Consider the following 12,447-nt stretch of genomic DNA (forward strand, 5'->3'; position numbering starts at 1 on the left):
AAGTCCTTCCAGGTTTCTCTGAAACATTCCCTTTTCTCATTTCTTGTGGCATAGTAGTGTTACATTCATATATATAATTTGTCCAGCCATTCTCCAATTGATGACCATCGTAATTTCTGTTTCTTTGCCACTACAAAAAACTGCTCTAAATATTTAGTATGAGTCCTTTTACTTTTAGTATGTAACATAAAGGATAGAATGCTGGACTTAAGTCAGGAAAACCTAGATTGAAAATTTAAATCATACGTTAGATACTTATTAGCTATGTGATCCTGGGCAAGTCACTTAATCTTTTCAGAATCAGTTTCTTCATCTGTAAAATGGAGTTAATTATAGCACCTACTTCATAGGTTGTTCTGAGGCTTAAACGAGATGCTATGCAAATTACTATCTAAAACCTAGTTGTCACATAGGATACAGAGAATAAAACCCAATTGGCAAGGAGCTTTCACAACAGGTATATTCCTCTATTGATATCTATATATTCATAAGTAAATATAAAAAGAATATATACAAATAAATACCAAATAATTAAATGCAAGATAGTTTGGAAGAAAGGCTCTAGTGGCTGAGGGACATCAAAAAAGGCTTCATGCAGAAGGTTATGATAAGAGAGGCAGAACTAATGATGCAGTGCATTCCAGATAGTGGGGAAAGACAATACAAAGACCCTTGGCTAAGAGACGGAGTGATATATGTGGGGAACAGAGAGAAAAAGGCTTGTGTGATTGAACTTAAAGATGAGAGAGGGAGAATAAGATCTGGAGAAGCTGCAAAGATAGATTCAGATTAGGTTATAAAAAGCTTTAAAAACTAAATGAGTTTATATTTGACCCTATGGACCAGTGGATCCTAACTTTTTTTGTGTCTTGGACCCCTTTGGCAGTGTAGTGAAGCCTATAGAGCTCTTCTCCAAAATATATATTTTAATTGCATGAACTAAAATACATAAGATTACCAAAAAAATAGTTATTGAAATACAGTTATCAAAACATCTTTCAAATAAGTTCATGGATCTCAAGTTAACCCTTGTATAAATGAGAACCCATAGAATTGTGTGAGTTGGGGTGGTATGGTTACATTTGTACTCATGGAAAATCACTTTGGCCGCAATGTGTCAGATAGTGAAGTGAAGAGAGACAAGGCTGGGAGACTAGAAGCCAGTCTGAATTAAGATGGATGTTTTTTGAGTAGAGAGAAAGGTGGTGTTGTAACAACAATGTTACTTGCAGCTACTGTGGCTGTGTAAGGTCAATAACACCAGCATACAGGAGGGCTGCTAGCACAGGTTCTTTGATCTGCTTTTCTAAGAAAAGCAACTTTAAGGGGTTTACAATCTCACTTTAATTGAACATACATGTAACATTCACTTAGTTCAGGAGAAAAGGTCAGCACTCTGAACTTCAGAGAAAACAAACACAAATTAGAATTAGAAATTACTTAAACAGAGCTAAATAACACAAATCAGCAGATAGGCTTCTAGCTGTCTGTCCAAGACATTACATACATAGTTACCAGAGAAAGAAGTATCAACATCTGGGTTTTTCAAAGCTGGGGGCTCTAATGACTACCCAGAGTCTCCTCTGGTCAAATCACATGACACTTCCAGTGAGTGAGCCCTCAAAGCAAAACCTCTCTTCCCACAGTTCTGAGAGTTCTAGCTTAAAGGGCCCAAGGGCTTCACACCTCTCCTAATTAGCAAAAGGGTGTGTTCCTTCCTACAAACAAAGGCAAGACTCAAAGGTACTTGATTACCTTAGTGCTGAGAAGCACTCCAAAAGAAAAAACAGTAAAGTCCCACTTTGCTTGCTCTTACAGTTGTATATGAGAAATATTGTTTAGGTAAAAGCAAGATTTGATTAACTAATTGAACATATGGGGTGAGGGAAAGTGAAGCATGCAGGATAAGGCTGAAGTTATGAGCCTTAGTAGTTGGCACGATGATGGTGCCTTTGACAGAAGAGGTGTGGGTTTGGGCAGAAAGATAATACAGTTTTAGATTTGAATGTTGAGTCCAAATTGTCTCTGACTCATCCACTTTGACATGTTCAGTAGGCAACTCATGCTGCAAGACTGCAGCTCAGAGAGACTGGGGTTAGATGTAGAAATCTGTGATTCATAGGCATGGAAGTGAGTATTAAACATGAGAGCTTATGAGGCTATTGAGAGAGAAAAGGGAAGTCCTAGGGCAGAATCTTGCAGAATGCCCATAGGTGTGATATGGATGATGAACCTGCAAAGGAGAAGGGATAGTTAGAAAGCTAGAAGAACCAGTAGAGATTAGTGGGACAAAAACCAAGAGAGAGTTGAGAGTGTCTTGGTATAAAGAGCTTGGTCAGCAGTGTCAAATGCTGCATATAAGTCAAGTTGGATAAAAACCGAGAAAAGACTATTAGATCTAGCAATTAAAAGATCATTGTTGCCTTGGGAGAGAGCAAGTGATGAGGTCAGAAGTCTAGTTGCAAAGTGTTAAGAAAGTAAGGGAGAGAGGTAGAAGCCAATTGTGTAGAAGGCTCTTTTGGCGGAGGAAAGAAATAGAGAGATATTATGGTAGCTTGATATGATGGTAGGATGTATGAAGATTTTTTTAAGAAAGGGAAAGACTTGCATATATATTAAGGTAGTAGGGAAGGAGAAGTTGAAGATTATGATTAAGGTTGCAATTTGCTCAAGATGGGAGAGGGTGGGAACAAACACACATGAAGAGAAGCTGACCTTTGGAAGGAGAAGGGCTATCTTGTTATATCGAAGGAAAGAAAATGCAAATGAATGGAAGAAACTTTGAATGGACTTGGGTTTTCTCAGTAAAGTAAGAAGTGAAGTCCTTTATTGAGATGGGGAAGAGAAGTGGGGGAGATGTGGGAAACTTGAAGGGGGTTGGAAGCAAAGGTGAGATGGGGGGCCAATTAAGGAGGACTTAAAAGGGCCCAGTTGATGTTGTATAATATGAATTTATAATATATCCAGTCAGCATAGATGTGAGATTTCTCCAATTAAATAGATCACGGTTACATGCTTTTTCCATAAAGAAGCATATGTCTGCTTAGCAAAATTAAATACTTTGGTGCTTAATATCTAATTCTACAGATGGTTATTTTGATTATGTAAAGCTGTAAATTGAAAAAGAAAAAGAACTTTTATTTTGTTCTGTGAAATAAGGCCTAAAATTTGTTTTTACAATTTTCTGATTGTTTAAACTTGAATTAGGCTTTTTGCATTGTATATAGGAAATATCAGTTTATACTTCAAATTAATAGCATAAACATTTCAGGAGAAATTTTGCACTTGCCTAAGAGAACAAGATTCCAGTATTCAATTCAGCAAGTATTTTTTGAGTACCTACCTTTTTTTTTAGATCTTGTGGAGACTACAAAAGATGGATGACGTGGTCAGTGTTTTCCTACCTTCTCAGTGGTTAGTAATCATGTTGGGCAGACAAGACTTGAAACATATGTAGCAATATAAAATAGTATGCAATAAGGTACTAAAATGAATTTAATTTAACATTAAATTTATACTTAGCTATAAGGCCCCAGCCATCACTAGGATACTACACTAGTGACCTCCTTCCTTCCTTGAAATATTAATAACTTAACTGCTCTTTAGATCAGCAGTTCTAAATCTACTCAGTTATACTGTTGTCCAGCCCATATCTTTCCATCTTGTCCACAAGAAACTTTAGCAATACTGTGACAAAATCTAGCTATAATTCCTTTGATTTATCAGTTTAATAACAGACAGAAATAATATAATCTGGCATATTCTTGATAAAGCCATGTTTATTCTTTGTAATCACTGCTTCCTTTTGTAGATATTCACTAACCCTTTAGCAACATGTTCTAGAATTTTGCTAGGATTAAAAGTTAAATTTGCTGGCCTATAGTTGGAGATTCTCTTTGATTTTTTTGGAAATTGGGACATTAATTTTCTTTTTATAATCCTGTAGTTTTTGTCTAATTCTCCATTGTCTTTTAGTGATCCCTGGCAGTGGCTTAGTAATTATATTTGCCATTTATTTCAGTATTCAAAGATGTAGTTCCTCTGAGTCTTCTGATTTGAGTTCAAGAAGCAGCTAGGCTTTTTCTTCCTATTTGCCTAGCTATCTTACATACAAACACTGTAATAAGCATGCTATTTTTTTTCTTTCTGCCATCTTCTCTGACTATGGGTGCCTGTTCTCCATTTCACCTATTAAAATTGTATTCATAGTATCCCATGCCATCCCAATCATGCTTGAGCACAGCTCAAGCCTCATATCCTCAATAAAACTAACTATTCCAGGCCTAAGGTCATAGGACTTTTTTGCCTCAATTCAGCGATTTAGTGAAACAGCCTCATTTTATAGACAAGACAATTGAGTTCCTGAGGTGTTAAATGAATTAGCGCAGGTAAAGCAGCTAATAAGTGTCTGAGGCAGGATAAAAACCCAGGTTTCCTGACCCTAAATATTCTTTTCCTTTCACTTGGACTGTGCCTTTTTTCAATTGGAATCATCTCCTTCTCACCACAGTATTTCCTCTTTGGGTCTTCTTCATTTTGTTCTTGAGAACTTCCATTATTAAATTTTGGGTCATGAAATCTCATCTTTTTCTTAATCCTTTGAAATTTGTGCCCTTAAAATCTAGAGTTCATGTGCAATTGTGTCCAGCTTTCCTGACACATCTAAGAAGGAGAGGTTACTTCCCATTCAAGGTTTCCATCATTTTAACCCTAGCAAAACAATTTTTCCTTGTTGATGAGAATCAGATGTATGGTAGAATTTCATTTTGTTTGGTAGTTCCATCTTTCAGAGGATAAAAGTATCATTAAAATACAACAAGAAATTATTAGCACCTCTTCTTTTGGCAGAGGGCTCCCAAATGTCTGGGTATTTGAATATAATTAATATCATTCCTTCCATTATGGGTTGAGTGGAGGGAGAGGAATGCGTAAAAACATAACTAAATGTGTAGTAACTTGCCTCTAGTCTCTTTTTCTTCCCATATTCCATACAGCCACCAGTTGTTATTCTTAAAGTACAGGTGTGACCATGTCATTTTTCTGTTTAAGAAGCTTCAGTGGGTTCCCTGTTGCACATCTTTGGTATTTAAAAACCTTCATAATTTGGCTCTAGACCATTTTTTGAAATCAGTTTCATATTATTCTACCTTATATACTCTATATTTCAGCAGAACTTCCCTACTTGCTTACACTACATGCCGTATTTCATTACACACCTCCATGCCTTTGTACAAGGTGTCCTATGTCTGGAATGCCTGCCCTCTTCACTCTTACCTCTTGGAATTCCTATCTCTCCTCAAAGCTCAACTTAAGTGCCACTGCCTTTTCAAATTACTCCCTTACTTGTTATTACTAATTATGATTCAGAATATTGTATAAGCTCTTAAGAGATGTTAAAAATGCTTTCTGAGACCTGAGGAAGAGAGGAATATTTTTGACTAGGGAGGATGTGGTGATGGGGAGGATCACGAAAGCATCATGTGAGAGGTGCTTTTTGTTCTGGTTCTGAAAGGATGAGTAAATTTTGTGTTCTGAAGATAGTCTTTCTGAAACATTTTAGTGTTCTTTTTTTTGTGTCTTTAAACTTTTGTAATATGACACAGTATTCCCTGTTAGTTCTGTTCTTAGGCATGTGTCATCGCCACAGATCCATTCTCCTTCTCCCCTTCCAAATGACTTAGAATCATCAAACGATGAATTTATAATTGATGAATCAGATTGCTCATTCTCTCAAGACTGGATTTTAATACCTAACAAGAAGAGCAAGTCTGTGAAACAGAGCAAGACAGCCCCAGTGGAGAACTCCCAGGACCCAGAAAGAAAAAAGTCAAGGATAGAGCAACAGAAAGGAGAAAAATGCAACTCAGCCAGTGGTAAACACCCTGATACAAAGAATGGAATTTCAGATGTTATTAGTGGAGAGAAGACCTCAAAATCCATAAAACATAAAACTCAAGCAGTAGAGAAATCACAGTCCTCTAAAATAAAAAAATTAGACAATTTATCTGGTGAAGTGGGAAGTGCTTCTAAATCCACAAGACGTAGAATATATTCTGAGGAGTCAGAACAATTTTTGGGAAATAACAGGACTGTTGTGCAAGACCAGAGTGAAAAATGTGAGATCCAAATAGATAATAGACAATCTGATGAAGGTCTAGTTAATTTTCCTGAAGAAAACCCAGATACTGCCTTGAGAACTACTAAATCTAAAACTAACTTAGTGGAGAAATCACAAATTACAGAAAGAAGAAAGTTGAGAAAACGCCAGACTAGAGAATACAAGTGCAAAGTAGGTATGAAGCAGCGTGGCATAGAGCAGACCAAGAAGACAAGATTTAATGTGTCACAAACCAGTGAAGATGAGCTACAAAGGGAGTCTAACAGAAGTTTGGGACAATGGGAAGAGCGAGCAGAATCTTGTCATTCTGCAGAGCAAACACTATCTGCTGCTGGTAAGTGTTTGCACATGGTCACATGGTAGGGAAAAGACAAAGATGAAAGTATAGTCACACTTTGCCCAACAGGAACTGAATTGGAGAACTGAAAAGTAACCGATAAAGCATTCTCAGCATGAGTGAGAGGCATCATGGTACAGTGGAAAGGCAATAAATTGGGAGTCAGAGGGCTTGTGTTAAAATCCTGGCTCTGCCACTTAATACTTATTTAATCTTGGCTAAAAGCCACTTAATCTCCCTCGACCTCTTGATGGCTTTTTTGGTTGAAAGTTTTCAGCTTTATAATACATTCTCCTTTATGCATTCTGTAATACAGCTGAGCTGGCCTTCTTGCTGTTGTTCATATAGGACATTCTTATCTCCCATCAACTTGCCTTTGTACTGGTTTTACATCTTTCGTGGGATACGTTTCTTCATTGGCTTCATCTATCAGAATCCCAGGTTATTTTCAAAACTTAGCTGTTATTATTGTATGTGAAGGCTTTCCTATGGGCCCCTCCTCCAGCTGCTGTTTTTAGTGTCCTCCTCTCCCCATCATACATTTATTTCATGTGTTTTTTGTATGTGCTTATTTGTATCTGTGTTTTCTTCACTAATAGTGTATAAACTTCTAGAGGGCAGGAACTGTTTTCTTTTTTGTTTTTGTTTCCCTACTACCTAGCTCAGTGCCTTGCAAATGACATGTATTTCCTGTTGTTTCTTGTTTCATTGATTTGGCATTGACAGAAGCACAGTTATTTTGCCTCTGTCACTTGTTATGTAATCTTGGGCAAGTTTCTTAACATCTTCACCTCAGTTTTCTCATCCATAAAATTACAAATTTGAGCTAGATTGCCAGCTTTTGTGATACAATGATTTTTCAGACGACTGGAAAATTCCCTTTGCCTATCCATACATTGGCATTGAAATTCTTATTTGCCTTTCATTGCTTCTAGTCTTAGTCTAGTAATTTGAATGGTTAATTAGTTTGCTAATTTTCCATGTCTGTTAATAGTTTTAGGCCTTTCTTCTCTATCATCCCTACTTTTATCTATGTCAGTTCCATTTGGTCCATGTTTACCATGTTTTTGTCAAGGTTCTAAGGCAAACAATTGTGATCCTTAGCTATTGTTTCAATCCTGGTTCAACCCTTCTTCATGTTTCTGGCTATGTAAATGTCACATGTGTCTATTCTTTTTATTCATGTCTATCTCAGATCTGATCCTGTTGCCTTGTCCTTAAGCCATCTGTAATTGTAATTGGTCCCTGAAATAACATTGTTAGCTTTCTTTTATATCATAGATAATATTCCTTTCTACATTATTGTCTGAATGATTCTGTGGAGGCACCAATTTTTTTCAGTTAGTAAACATTTATTAAGCACCCACTATATGTGCCAGGCGTTTTGTTAAGTGCTGGGGATATGTAAAGAGACTCTCAAGGAACTCACAGTCTTATGATCATACACTAAGTATGACCAAGTATCTGAATCCAAGACTTGAAACTACATCTTTTCACTTGAAATTCAGTATTTCCATTTTCCAGGATTTTCATGTTTGTAAAAACTGTTTCTGCACGTTTGATTAATATTTTGCTTGCTTTATTTCAGTCACAATTTGTATTGATTTTTTTTTATTCTTTAATGGTTATGTACAGCTTCAGTATGCTAGAGCAGAATCTGTGGGTTCCACAAACTACTCTTAAATAGAAGAAAGAAGGAAAAGCAATGAATAAAGGTGATTGGGGAATACAGAAACAGTAAAGGATTGGAGAGAAAGATGAGAGAATGAAAAAGAAAAAAATGAAGTAGTCCCTACTAGGGAGTAGTACTATAATATCATTAATGGATCCACTTACTACCCAGTGGTAACTTAGCCTTGCTTTAGAGCTGGGTTTTTTTCCCTTCAATACTTTTTCTATGAGAGGTCTTCATCTTCTTTCCACTTTGTCTCTTTGTGGCTTTTCATTTGCTCTTCTTGCTGGTAGACCTATATCAATTATCTGTTGTGGCTACCTACCTCAAGGTGATTGTGTGAAAGACATACTTTCAGCCTAGATTTACTATCATTAAGGGAAGTGCTTTTTATTATTTTTCTGGACAGTTTGAATTAATTCTTTGTTCTGTGTTCAAAATTTTATGAAGTTCTATAGCTTCATAACAAAGAATTGTAGAAAGACTAAAGGAGTCAGAAGAGATTTTGAAATCATACAGAATCCTCTTCCTCCTAACTTCTCTGCTTTCAGGTAGATGAACCCAAGGCAGGTGGTTGTTTTTTTTTTTTTTTTCTCTAAATTAAGATACTCTAGTGTATTTCAATATTCTGTTAGCATGATGAAATATTGGTTTCTATTTCTGTGGAAATCTAGTCAAATAGTTTGTCGGTATCAGACATTGTGATTGGACCTGTCTGTCTGGCTACAGCTTTGTTGTTTCTTTTGATACCTCAAACTGGGTGATTTATCCAGTAAACAAAATATTATTTTTGTAACCTTTCTACTTTCAGTCCTTGGGAGGCATTGCCCTATCTCATGGTATTAATTATCACTTCTGTGCTAATGACTCTCTAATCACCCAAATCCAAGCTCCAACCTAGTTTTCCATTTACCTTTTAGACAAGTTCTAGCTCTTTCTTTGTATCTTTTCATTATTGATCTCTCCTAACTCTTAACTGCTTTTGTATTTATAGCATGCAGTTTAATCTAGCAGTTTAAGAATATACTATGTATGCTACACTTAATATTTTGTCATATCAGTGCATAATTTTGATATGTGAATCTTTTTACTTGTTTTATGTGTATATCATCTCAACTTGATTATAAGATATGTTATATGCAGGATTTGTTTTAAAAATTTTCCCGTATCCTGAAGGGCCTAGCATTATGTTAACCACATATTAAGTACTCATTAAATAACTTTAAAGAAAATTTTTAGTGGTGAAGTTCTTTCTTTTGTCTGTCCATGCTAACCCTTTATATGTCCATCTCTGTCTTAATTTTTCATTATACACAAATTCTAGCTTGTAGGCGAACTTTAAAATGGAATGATTTTTGCTTCTTTTTCTTATCTTTGGTTTTTAGCAGCTAAAATAGTACAGCTAAAAGTTATCTTTTTCTTTTACCAAGTAGTTATATATATATCTCACTTCCCTTAAAGTCTTCTAGAACTTTCTTAATTGTCTTTTGCATTAGTGGTGGATTATTTTTTTTGGATATTAGCTGATTTTAAGCCTTTATAACTCTTGTCAACTTATGCCAATTATTGTTTTCTTTTCCTTTATTTAAATTGTGTCACTATTCTCTAATTTCTCTTTTTTTCAGTCTATAAGTGAGCCTGTCTTTATGGAATGAATGAAGAAAACATTTGTTGAGTACTTATGTGCAAAACACTGTGCTGAACACTTCAACATACACATAGAAACTTAAATGAGAATGGGAAAAACCCTTTCACATCTCACCTAGAGTGAAGTCGAACAAAACTCTGCTTTTAAAAAAAATTCTCTTGCTAATTTACATAAAATGTAATAATAGGAAAAAAGCCTCATATTTCTTATTTGTTTCTAAGAATATTTTTTATGTCATGGAAGTAAATACTGGTTTTCAATATGATTATTTTTGGTAAATATGAAACATGAAAATTTGCCATTAAATTTTGGTAACTGGAAATTTTACAGAGAATTTAATTCTCTTTTATAAAGACAAAATCAAAACTTAAGGGTTGAATTTAAAACATTTTTCAATTTGTTTTGTATGTCCTGAGTTGTCTTATGACTTTCCCCACTTTCTGAAAAATCCCCTCTTCAATAAAATAGTAATTATTTTTTTCATGCTTCTTAATTTCAGGAAAAGACAAAAACAATAATGGTGTTTCTCAGCAAATTCAGAAAAAAGGACATTTAAATAAGACAGCATCTAAAAACCAACAAATGTCTAAGAAGAGAGAAATTATACTGAAACAAAATCAATCTCCAAAGTTCACTATTACTAGAAGTCAACGAATTTCTAAGCGTCCATCTAATTGGTGGGTAGTTACAACAGAACAAAGTAAGTATTCCCATTTCATAATGAACAGTTTCCTCTCCTCTGGCTGTCTTACTTTCCTGTTCCTTTCATCTATTTGTACTCATTCAGACCTGGTTTCCTTCATATGACCCTGCATCCCTGGCCATTTTCTCCAACTCATACTGTATTGTTTCTCATACCTTCTGTCACGCTAATCTTGGAGGGGGGAGATAAAATACTGCTTGTTTCTAATTGTTGCTCTCATACGTAACATAACTCCTCTGAAATTACATCACAGTTTTTCACTGTGTACAAGTCATAGTGACTGCTGACTATTGGCCACCACAAAATCATTTGTCCTTTTTTTTTTGTCCTCAGTAAGTTACTACCTGACTCACTGTTGTCTTCTTCTCCCTAGCTCTTGCCTTTGTACTAGAGGACTCTAGTCTCTCCATATGACCTCTAGGATCAAATATAAGGGCATTCAAAGACTTTATAACCTAGTCTGCCTCCTCCCCTTCCCCCCCTCGCCCCATTCTCCCTCCTTTTACAGTCTTCTAACTATTTACATTACTGCCCTCTCTTTTCCTCCCAAAATGTGTTCTTCAGTTAAGTGACAATAACCTCCTTGCTGTCCCTTGAAAAAGACAGTGTATCTGTTAACTCTGGGACTTTTTTCCACTGGTTGACTCCATGCTTGAATTGCTCTCCTTTCATCTACATCTCCTGGCTTACCTAGCCTCTTTGAAGTTCCAGCTAAAATCTCACCTTCTACAGGGAGTCTTTCCTGATCCGTCTTAATTCTAGTGCCTTTCCCCGTTGAATATTTACAATTTATATTGTATATAACTTGTTTATACTTAGTTATTTGCATATTGTTTCCCCCATTACATTGTGAACTCTTCAGGAGCTGGAACTATCTTTTACCTTTCTTTGTTCGCTTGTGTCCAACTCTTTGTGACTCCACAGACCATAGAATGTCAGTCCCTTGTTGCAAAAAATTTCTGCAACAACAAGAAACCAAGGCACAAAATCCTGAACATGATCAAGTTATGAGAAAGGCTAGCAATTGCCAATAAATGGGATCCGTGGCATCTCCAATGGCTGAGGATGCCATTGATAGCCAGAGTAGTTCTTTTTTATACACTGAAAAGATAAGATTGTATGAGGTACCAAAAATTGTTTTGTGATGAAAACTAAACTAAGACTGTAATTGGGCTATAGCAGAGGTAAAGGGCAGGCATGCATTTGGCCTGATTCCCAAGAGGGGATCTCCAGGACCTTTGACAATGGGGAAAACACAAAATTGAAAAACATCTTCTGGACAGTCCTGTGTCAGGCACCTCTCTACACCAGAGCAGTCTGGTAAAAGACAAAACATTTTTTTTTTAAATTAACTTATTTGTTTTTAGTTTACAACATTCACTTACACAAGCTTTTGAGTTCCAAATTTTTTCCCCCTCTCCCCACCCCCTCCCCAGGATGGCATGCAATCTGACATAGGCTCTACATATACATTCACATTAAACATATTTTCACATTAGTCATGTTGCAAAGAAGAATTATAACCCATGGAATGAACCAAAAGAAAGAAGAAACAAAACAAAAAAGAGAGCGCAAATACTATGCTTTGATCTGCCTTCAGACTCCATAATTCTTTTTCTGGATGTGTGTGGCATTTTCCATCATGAGCCTTTTTGGAGTTGTATAAGAACCTTGCAATGCTGAGAAGAGCCAAGTCTATCAAAGTTAGTCATTGCACAATGTGGCTGTGTAAAATGTTCTGGTTCTGCTCCCCTCAGCATCAATTTATATAAGTCTTTCCAGGTTTTTCTGAAGTCTGCCTGTTCATAATTTCTTGTAACACAATAATATTCTCTAATTGATGGGCATCCCCTCAATTTCTAGTTATTTGGCACCACAAAGGAGCTGCTATAAATATTTTTGTACATGTGAGTCCTTTTCCCATTTGTATGATCTCTTTGGGATACAGCCCTAGAAGTGGTATTGCAAG

At 36.0% G+C, this 12,447-nt stretch overlaps 1 protein-coding gene across 1 annotated transcript in view; it reads left to right on the forward strand.

The window, feature by feature from the left end:
• LOC118854486 (centromere protein C-like) overlaps positions 1 to 12,447 on the forward strand; it is a 68,402-nt gene that overhangs the window by 18,263 nt on the left and 37,692 nt on the right. Inside the window, exons 8-9 of the mRNA XM_036764856.1 lie at positions 5,629 to 6,452; positions 10,275 to 10,475. Of these exons, the coding sequence (XP_036620751.1) occupies positions 5,629 to 6,452; positions 10,275 to 10,475 (1,025 nt within the window). The remainder of the gene's footprint in view (positions 1 to 5,628; positions 6,453 to 10,274; positions 10,476 to 12,447) is intronic.

Source organism: Trichosurus vulpecula, chromosome 6 (assembly GCF_011100635.1).
Source record: "Trichosurus vulpecula isolate mTriVul1 chromosome 6, mTriVul1.pri, whole genome shotgun sequence".
NCBI classification, from domain to species: domain Eukaryota; kingdom Metazoa; phylum Chordata; class Mammalia; order Diprotodontia; family Phalangeridae; genus Trichosurus; species Trichosurus vulpecula.